This window comes from Sciurus vulgaris (genome assembly GCF_902686455.1).
Source record: "Sciurus vulgaris genome assembly, chromosome: X".
Classification (NCBI taxonomy): Eukaryota; Metazoa; Chordata; class Mammalia; order Rodentia; family Sciuridae; genus Sciurus; species Sciurus vulgaris.
This window is the reverse complement of record NC_136471.1, coordinates 95,206,623-95,216,840: the sequence shown is the minus strand read 5'-3', so window position 1 is coordinate 95,216,840 and position 10,218 is coordinate 95,206,623. Positions and strand designations below refer to the sequence as shown.

The following is a 10,218-nucleotide window of genomic DNA, read 5'->3' as shown; positions in this document are numbered from 1 at the left end:
ACCTAATGCAGCCCAGCTCTTGCTGGCTGCCAGGCTCTTATCTCAGCCAGTCCAGACTCTAGCCCAACCCAGGAGGGAAGCAAACCAGAGAAGAGAGGAGTAAGTAGTTAGAGGTGGCCCATCTGATCAGGGCAGATATAAATGCTGCAGCAAACTGGTCAGAGGCTTTGCATATTGTCACGGCAGCAGCTGCTATTGCTAGAGTTTGCTGGGGACCCAGCAGAGAACAGTGTGGCAGGGACCCATTTCCAGCAGCCAGGGAAAGATGCGGTGGTATTTGTGCTATCTGTATGTTGGAAGAGGCAGCCTGACCCCTCAACCACGGCCAGGGGTGACAGGTCACTGCTAAGGCCACAGCCCACAAAGCCCATAATTACATTCCAAGCTTCAGAATTGGGGAATTGTTGGGCCCAGTAGAGAGAAAACCTCTCTTAGAGGTCAGATCAGAAGTGACAGTACTCTTCTCTGAACCCCAAACCTCCATAGACCAGTCAGAGAGAAGACAGAATCTCAACTCTTTGTCAGGCCAGAGCTCAGATGTTAGACAGGAACTTTACCTACCTCCAAAGACCCAAGGGGAGGAGCATGCAGGAGACCAGCTGGAGGAGAGGGGCCATTCCCAGTGTGTATTGGGGCAAGGAGGCTAGGGGCCTGTGGAAGCCCAGTGCTACAGCTCCCACCAAGAAAACTGTCTGGGACAGGGGAAGTTTCCCATCCCCAGGTGGACCATTCCATAAAACTCAATTGCATAGTTCTCAGAAGGGGGCAGAAGGGGTCCCCAGGCCTGTCCCTCTCTGCCTCCCCAAAATATGGCTTTGGAAAAGACTCCCCAAGAAAGAAGAGGGCCCTCTGCATGAGCAGGCCCATACTTCACAGGGAAGAGATCTTGACAGTCTCAGGGAGGAGGCAGGGGGTATCCACGCTGGAGTTCCTGAGGGTGCTGCTGGCCCTGCCGCCGCCACCACCACCACCACCAGGGGAGGAAGGTTGGCTCTCATCTGGTGTATTGGCAGGAGGGGTGGGGATACTGATAATGGCGGCCACAAAGTCCCGGCTGTCACAGTTCAGGTCAAGGCTGTCATGGGGCTTGGCATTGAGGCTTGAGCGGCTGCGGACAGGGATAGGGAAGATGGAAGGCTCTTAAAAAGTCATCTTGATACTTGTCATAGTAATTGTGGCACTTATTGAGCACCCACTGGCTCCCTGCTAAGTGTTCTCCTGCATCTATAATTGTGGTGGAGAGGCCCTGGATTCAGCTGGTCCTGGATTCAAGGTCCGATCCCACTTTTATCATACTGAACCTCTCAATTGTAGTATAGCATTATTAATATTCCCTACATTGAGGGGTTGTGGAGATTCAATGAGAATAAATGATACAAAGTTTTCAGAGCAGTGTTTCAGAGTAGTGCATGGATCATGATGAGCACATGAGCACAAACACACATGCACACACTTTTGGTATGTGGTGCAGGTTATTAAACCTAGGACCTTGTGCATGCTAAGCACACGCTCTACCATTGAGCTGTACTCCCAGTCCACGTAAGTATACTTATTCTTATGTCTAACAATGCCAAAGTCCTTGCAGGAGTCTACACTAGAATCTACATAACCACGTCTTCATCCCTTTCTGACTTGTCAGCCTACCACTCTGCCCCTTATTCACTGCACCTACGGCAGCTTCCTTGCAGCATTCAGATGGGCTGTTCACTCTGTTGGGAATCTCTTCCTCTAGCTAGCTGCATGGCTCACTCCCTCATCTCCTACAGGCCTTGACACAGTTGCCATCTTAGTAAAGCCTTCCTTGACCACACTACTGAAACTGCAACAGCTGGGTGTGGTGAAGAAAGCCTGTAATCCCAGTGGCTTGGGAGTCTGAGGCAAGAGAGTTGCAGGTTCGAAACCAGCCTTAGTAATTTAGTGAGGCTGTAAGCAACCTAGTGAGATCCTGTCTCAAAATTTAAAAATTTAAAAAAAGGGCTGGGGAATGTGGCTTCAGTGGTCAAGTGCCCCTGGGTTCAATCCCCAACACCAAAACAAATAAACAAAGAGCCAGGCACAGTGGCACATGCTTGTAATCCCAGTGGCTTGGGAGGCTGAAGCAAGAGGATCAAAGCCAGCCTCAGCAAAAGCAAAGTGCTAAGCAACTCAGTGAGACCCTGTCTCTAAATTAAAATACAAAATAGGGCTAGAGATGTGGCTCAGAGGTCAGGTGCCCCTGAGTTCAATCCCCAGTTACCCCCACCCCCCAAAAAAGAAAAAACTGCATCAGACAGGGGTGTGGTTCAGTGGTAGAGCACTTGTCTAGAAGTGTGAGACCCTGGTTCAATCCCATTACTGAAGTAATAATAATAATAGCAATAACAACAACAATAATATACATTTGTAAAAAACAAACTGCATTACTGCTACTCTGCCCTCTAACTGGCATCCCTGATTTATTTTTCCTCTTGATGTTTACATATTTGACACACTACATGATCTGTATATTTGTTAATGTCTCACAAAAGAATGTAAGTTCCCAAAGGGCAAATATTTTCATAGTGCTAGAGATGGAATCCAGGGCCTCCTGTATTCCAGGTAAATACTCTACCACTAAGTCACATCCTGAGCCGCCCAGGACAAGGATTTCATTTTCTTTCTTTCTTTTTTTTTTTTTTTTTTTGGTCAGTGCTGGAGATTGAACCTAGGGATTTGAGCGTGTTAGGCAAGCACTCTACCACTGAGCTATATCCCCAGTCACTTTTTTATTTTTCTTTGCTGCTGGGGACTGATTCCAGTAGTTTTACCAATGAGCTACAACCTTACTTCTTTTTTAATACTACCAGGGATTGACCCAGGGGCACTTAACCACTGAACAACATCCCCAGCCCTTTTTTTAATATATCTTCAAAGACAGGGTCTCACTAAGTTCCTTAGGGCCTTGCTAAGTTGCTGAGGCTGGCTTTGAACTCCCAATCCTCCTTCCTCAGCCTCCCAAGTGGCTGGGAGGACAGGCATGTGCACAACCATGCCTGGCTGCTTAATAAATATTTCATAGAAGTAATGAAGAATGGAGGAGTTCCAAATAAATTAAGCCCAAGCTCCCCACACAGAGGAGTTTGAGTTTGAGCCTGATTTGGTAGGCCTTAAGTAATGAAATCTCAAACCCACTGGCCCAAACTCTGCACCTCTCCAGCTGTGGCTAGGGGATGGGTGCTTACCTCTGAGGGACAGGGCTCCTCCGCAGCCCTGCCAGTGTATCCAGCTCCTGCATGCTGCCACGGCTAACCGAGGCAGTAGAGTTGGCAAGGCGGATGGCACGGCGCTTGGCCCTGCGGGGGCAGCAGGATGATAGCAGGCTGCTAGGCCCCACTGGCTGGGAGGACACAGAGGTGCTACGGCTGGTGCGACCACCCAAGGAGACAGCTCCCATGGCCTCACTAAATGTCAGTTCATCTGTGAACTCATGGCACTGTGGGCAGAAAGGAAGCAGGGTCACAGGGCACCCCATGGGAGCTAGTCCCAACCCCAGGCTATCGCTCAGGCTGTTCACTCCTTTCTGGAGATCATTCTCTTCCCTTCCCTTGCCCACCCTTCAATGCTCAGCCTCTCCCAGGAAGTTCTGTGTGATCTCCACAATTAGTAGTGAGCTTCCCATCTCAGGAAGGGACTGGCTTAGTGGCTGAGGGACCCCCTCCCTCCTGCCATATCACCTCTCATTAGGTCTCACCGTTGTCTTCTCTAGACAATGTAGCAAATGGTGATGTTGCTGCTCAAAAGCAGAACGGTTCCTAATACACAGCGCCTGTCCGTCCCCACTGCTGCTGTCCTGGAGTGGGTGGAGCAAAGAGAGAAGGTCAGCACCTCCCTCCCCACATCAATTCTCACCTCCAAACCCAATCTGGGCCCCTACCCACCTCAAGGCCCCCGTTCTGCTTGTACTGCAGGAAGGCGTTGGTGGTTCCACTCTTTGCCAACCGGATCCTTGCCAAGCGCACCTTCTACAGAGAAAAAAGAAAACAAAGGACCAGGTGGGTGAGCCCAGGTGTAGCCTAGATTGGGGTGTGAAGAATAAGAGGTGCTCAGATTCAAGATGCAGTTACCTGCTGTGCTCTGCGCTTATCAGCACGTTGGTTCTGGTGGTAGATGCGGCTAAAGTTGGACACAATTACTGGCACAGGCAGGGCAATGACCAACACACCACTGAGTGAGCAGATGGACCCAAAAATCTTGCCAGCAATGGTGCTGGGCACCATGTCTCCGTAGCTGGGGGAAGGGGGAGGTAGGCCAAAGTCAGGAAAAGTGCCCACCCACCTCTCTGTCCCCAACTCCATCCCATCCAACCCTGATTCTCTGTGACCCTGTCTAGGCACTCAGACTCTTTTAGCCTCAGTTTCTTGCTCTGCAAAATTTGGAGAATAACCTCTCTAGCCAACGGTGAGGGGGTCAAATAAGACAGAGCTGGCCTTTAGTCTCTACCATCTGCTGCCCCCATCAGAGCTGTGCACTGGATAGCCAAGTTAGCTGGAAATCTAATAATGTCAAGCACATGGGAGACCAAGGAAGTCACAGGCAATAAATGTAGCTCCCTGGGGACAGAGTCCCACTACCACAAGCCACCTGAGAAGCTTTGTCTCATCGAAGGAGCATTCTGTTGGTTTTGCTTGCCTTTCAATGTTCTCTAAGTAGGACCCCTTCTGATTTCCTCCAGGAGAAGCCTTGAAACTGAACTCCTACCAAAAAATGTAGGGAGGAACCTTGAAACTGCCCCTGCCTTCCTCCATGCCACCTGCCTCCCCAGGAGGTACAACAGACTCAACCTTACTGACTTGTTTCACAGAGGGGGAAAATGAAGCTCAGAGACATTCCATAGCAGACTTGCCCAGGATCACACACAGCACACTTTTGTTCTAACCATGGGACCAACCAGATCTCTTCTACAGAAACTCAGCCTCTGCAGTCTTCAGTTTCTAGGCCTTTGCTCAGGCTGTGCCCTAGGATGACTTTTCCTTATTTCTGTGTTTTGACTCATTTTAAGCATTCAGGACTGTGCTCCAAAGCCTCTCCAACTTGGCCATTTCAGGTTCTGTGATGTGTCATCTCAGACTGTGTCTCAACTATGAGACACAGGCAGCCATCCACATTCACAAGATTGGTGTGAGGACTGAATAGGATAAAAGGCATCAAAATACTCAGTGCCAATTCACTGTCAGGGCTCAATATTTTTTGTTGATCCAATCCCAAACCTTTAAACAGAATTAATTTCTACTCCTTAGAAACCCCAAATCAATTTTTCTGTACCTCTATTAAGACACTGAGCAAGGTCAATTCATTCACATTCGTCCAACTGATATAAGGCACCAACATTATATTTAATCCCGCTGATGGAAACTTAAAGAAGGATCACAGCATCTGACTTAGACAATGCCTTTAAGAACCTCATGAGGGCCAGGAAGTGTGGTGCATGCCTGTAACCCCTGCCACTCAGGAAGCTGAGGCAGGAGGATGGCTAGTTCAGGTGAGACTCAGCAGTTTAGCAAGGCTCTAAGCAACATGAGACCCTGTCTCAAAATAAAAAATAAAAAGGGCTGGGGATATAGCTCAGTAGCTAAGTACCCCCTGGGTTCAATCTCTGTACCAAAAAAAAAAGAGAGGACCTCATGAGGTCTGGGAGTAGTAGTGCATGTCTATAATTCCAGCAACTCAGGAGGCTGATGCTGGAGGATTGCAAGTTTGAGGATAGTTTCACTTCCTCTTAGGAATGGACTAGCAGTTAAAACAATAATAATAATAATGCTGAAAATACCTTTTGAGAAACATCAAGGAATCACAAAGCCACAGAGGTAATACTCTACATGTCAGACTATTCTAGAATATTGGGGACACAGATCCTCAAAAAGGAAAAGAAGCCAAGCATGGTGGCACATTCCTGTAATCCCAGCTACTCAGGTGTCCAAGGTAGGAGGATCAGAAACTCAATGCCAGCATTGACAATTTAGATATCCTGTCACAAAAGAAAATATTTGTAAAAAGGTTGGGGTAGCCAGGCTCCGTGGTGCACACATATAATCCTAGTGGCTCCAGAGGCTGAAGTAGGAGGATCACAAGTTCAAAGCCAGCCTCAGCAAATTAGCAAGGCCCTAAGCAACTTAGGCCCTGTCTCAAAATACAATATAAAAAGGGGATGTGGCTCAGTGGTTAAGCGTCCCTGAGTTCACTCTGTGGTAACAAAAAAAAAAAAAAAAAAAGAAAGGTTAGGATGTAGTTCAGTGGTAGAGTGCTCGCCTAGCATATGTGAGGCCCTGGGCTGCATACCTGGCACCCCCACCAAAAAAGAAAAAAGGGTTGATAGGAAGCCCATATCTATGTATCCTGCACCAGAAACATTCAAATAACATTTGCAACCATGATGTCATTGAATTATCTCTAAGTGATGAAGGGAATAATTATTTCCCACTTTGTAGAGGGAGAAACTGAGGTGCTTGAGAAAATGTCAACAGAAAGACAGCTAAGACAATCATTGAATACAAGTCTCCTGACCTGGAAAATCAAGGCGGGCCAGAGCTTGGATTTGAAGATTAAGTCCAACTCCCTCAGTTTTACAGATGGGCAAACTCAAGCTCAAAATGAGAGAAAGAGTAGTAGAGCATGTGCTTAGCATGTGTGAGGGCCCTGGGTTGGATCTCCAGCACAAAGAAAATAAAAAGAGAGATTATTCATCTACCCTTTCCAATTTTAGAGAAAAGGTGAGTGTAATTGTGCAGCTCCCAGCACAGGATCTGCACTCACCCAAGTGTGGTCATGGTGACAATGGTATACCAGAAGGCAGCAGGGATGCTCGTAAAGTTGGTCTTGCTGGTGCCCTTCTCAGCATAGAACATGACAGTGGCAAAGATGATGATGGCCATGGTGAGGGAAAAGAGGAGAAAGCCCAGCTCAGAGGCACAGCTCTTGAGTGTGTAGCCCAGAATCCGCAAGCCCTGGGAGTGCCTGGAGAACTTGAAAATTCGGAAAACACGGAACACACGCAGGGTGACAAACGCACCAGAGACATCATCATTCTTGGGCACAAAAAGCCCAATGTAGTATGGCAGGATGGCCACCACATCGATGAGGCTCATGACACTCCGCAGGAAGCGGCAACGGCTAGGGGCAGCAAAGAGCCTCAGGAGGTATTCTCCAGTGAATATGAGTACACAGGCCGTGTCCATGCAGAAAAAGGCCGTCGGAAAGCGGTCACCACAGGGCTGCTCCCTTGGTGGCCGCCTTGCAGGGCCACGACACGGGATGGTCTCCACCACGTTGGCGATGACTGACACTGCGATGAAAAAGCCAGTCACATAGTAGAAAACCAGCGCCGCAGTGCTCGTGTGCGGGTTCTCGAAGGCCCTCCAGAGCCGCTGCCGCAGTGAGCTGCCTGCCGGCAGGGCGGGCCCATCACCGGCCTGCTCAGCCTCCTCGTCCTCAGCGAGGCGCTCTGCATTCTCCTTCTTGCGGTCCCGGTACTCTTCAAGGCAGCAGTCGCCCACGAGCTCGGGGACCAGGCCGTAGAAGGCCAGCTCTTCGTCGAAGGCCTGGATGCACTCCTGGCGTGGGCAGTGTAGCCGACCAGTTCGGTAGAAGTTCAGCACGTGCCGGAACATGTCCGGGTCGCGATCAAAGAAGTACTCTCCAGAGTCCGCGTCATAGAAGAACTCCTTCTCAGAACTGCCCAGCAGGGTGTCTGGGTAGCGATCCAGTGTGTTCTTCCAGGTCTCGAAGCGCCGTCCGCTCACATTCACCACCAGAACCTCATCCCCTCGAGATGCCTTCACCCCTGGCGCTGGGGGCAGAGGCTGCTGGGCAAGGGGCAGCCAGCCCACAGCAGCCGCCCGAGCAAAGGGCAGCCACGTGGCCACTCCTGCGGCCATCCTGCGGCTCCCCAGGCCCACGGAGACTTAGGGGGTGTGGCGTTTAGGAGAATGTGGCTGTCTCCAGGATGGTTGGGACTTGGAGAGGCCCTGGGCCACCCGGACAAGGAAACTGGGGGTGTCTAGAGAGGCCAAGAGGAACCAGGAGGAACTAGAGAGATGGGCAGGAGCTTGTGGGACATTTAGAGGGTCTAGAAGGGGCCCTGGTGGTGTCCTGAGGGACTGATAAGGGCTTGAGGAGGCCAGAGGGAACAAGATGGATCCTCAGGTTTAAAGAGACTGAAATGATTCTAGAGAGGTCAGCATGTGCCTGAGAGATATCTGGGGGTGTTTAGAGGGACGAAGAAACAAGTGGGGAGCTCTCAACATTCTCAAGAGTTCTCAGGGAAGTGAAAAAAAAAGGTCTGGAACCCATTAGCCAGTTTGGAGAGGAAATTGGGGCATCCGGAGGGGTACAAATGAGACCAGAGGTGCTTGAAAGAGGGAGTGTGCCTGGGGGCTGGTTCTAGAGGGTCTGAGAAAGGTGAGGAGGGTCGTCCACACCCTCAGGATTTCTGAGGTAAAGATAAGGGGGGTTAAGCACCCTCATGGATCTGAAAAGGGGGATGGTGCTTCTCAAGGGTGGCTGTAGAGCCAGGAGGTTGTAAAGAGGCTGAAAAGTGTCTTGGGAGTGCCTAGAGCTGCCAAGAATAGCCTGGGGGGTGTTGTCTACATTTTACAGGAGTTCTAGGGAAAGCAGAAGAGGTGAGGGCCCCCTAGTGGGGCTGGAAATGGAATAGGGTAGCAAAAGGGGTAGTTATGGGACTGGATTATTTTGTAAGAGGATGGTAGGTATCTGGAGGGGCAGAGGAATCCTGGCTCACACTCTGAAGAGTTCTGGGAGAAGGGAAAAGGGGCCTGGGGAACCCCAAGGTGCAGGGATTCAATCGGACCCAAGTTGGGCACAACCCCTGAGAACTCAGGGAATCTCAAAAAAGACTAAAAGGAAGGGGTTTCCTTCCCAAAAATGGGTTGGAGAAAAGGGTGGGGTGTTGAAAGGGAGTTGGGTGTGTCTCCAGGGAGGGGGGGCTGCTGGACCTTGCAGGAGACAGGCAGGGGAGGCTGGGTCCCACCGATGGGGGCAGGTCTGGGGAAACCACACCCCGAGGGGCTGGCGGTGTGTGCTAGGCAGCAGCAATAGCAGCAGCAGCGGCGGCAGGAGGAGGAGGAGGAAGAAGAAAAGCAGCCACAGCCAGGCCTAGGAGGGAAGGCGGCACAGGCAGGGGAGGGGGTTGGGTCCCTGGAAGGAGGCTGTGGAAGGACAAGGTCCAGTGGGATCCCTGGGGACTGTCCCAGGATGGGCTAGGGTGTGGGGGCTGGACCAGGGAAGGACAAGGACAGTGCTTGGCGGCCCCCTCCCACTCCCCATAGGGCTGTCCTCACCTGTGTCCCCGCTGCAGCAGCAGCAACAGCGGTGGGGCTAGGGGTACCAAACACCGGAGCTGCTGGCCCCCTCTGCAGAGCTGCCCGAGTTCTCCTCCTCCTCCGGCTCTCTCCCCGCCCCTCTGAGCTTGCCGGGAGATGGAGAGGCAGGGAGGGGCCTCCTGGCTCCCAGAGCCCCCTCCCCTAGGGTAGCCTGAGAGGGACCCTGGGGAGACTCCGCCTCCTACAAAGCTGGTTGGGCCTCAGTCGCGTCATCTGGAAAATGGGGGTGGCAGGGAGCTTTGCCAGTTCTCCCCACCTCCTTCCTGGACTCCCCCCTCTTCCTGCCCAGTTCCTACCCCCTCTGCCCCCAGGGGCCCCCACCCCCACCCGCCTGAATCAGCAGCACTTAGCAGATCCGATCGATGGGGAGGCGTCTGTTAATGGCCCCAGAGCGGAGTGCCATGGGGAATGATGCAGCGCTGTGTCCCCTCCCTGCCCCCCAGGCTGTGGAAGGGCAGAAACTGGGGTGGGAGGGTTCTTGGCAGGGGGTGTCCCCTCTACATGGACAAGCCTCCAAAGTCACCCCCTAAGGGGTGTCACAGCCCCAACTCCAAACCTCCACCATGGGACTGGAGCATGCATCTCCCACTGTTTTGAGATATGAAATAAGGGATAAGGGGAGTGCAGACAGGGACAATTCAGGCCCCACCCCCCAATCCGGGGAGGTCCCACGCCAAGGGGGCAGGAGCCCTTATCTGTGCACATCCAGTGGCTGCAAATCACACCACATCCTCTAGAGGGCTCTGCTCCTGGGCAGCAAGAGCGCTGAGTATGGAGAGCCTTCTGGCAGGCATGGGTGGGTTCAAACTTCAACTTTGCCACATTTTCTGTGTTCTGGAGAACTGACTTGTTTCATCTGTTGTCA

At 51.6% G+C, this 10,218-nt stretch overlaps 1 protein-coding gene across 2 annotated transcripts; it reads right to left on the bottom strand.

Moving 5' to 3' along the window:
* On the bottom strand, positions 1-9,637 carry KCND1 (potassium voltage-gated channel subfamily D member 1). 2 transcript variants are annotated; one of them, XM_079123819.1, is made up of 7 exons: positions 9,312-9,637; positions 6,769-8,011; positions 4,083-4,245; positions 3,897-3,980; positions 3,710-3,808; positions 3,201-3,451; positions 1-1,108 (listed from the first exon to the last, which is right to left on the bottom strand). In XM_079123819.1, exons 2-7 carry the CDS (start codon positions 7,887-7,889, stop codon positions 871-873), a joined length of 1,956 nt encoding a protein of 651 aa, XP_078979945.1. In that variant the 5' UTR covers positions 7,890-8,011; positions 9,312-9,637; the 3' UTR covers positions 1-870. The 2 variants fall into 2 exon arrangements, with proteins under 2 accessions (XP_078979945.1, XP_078979944.1); XM_079123818.1 differs by having other exon boundaries at positions 6,769-9,637.
* Between the last annotated feature and the right edge of the window lie 581 nt (positions 9,638-10,218).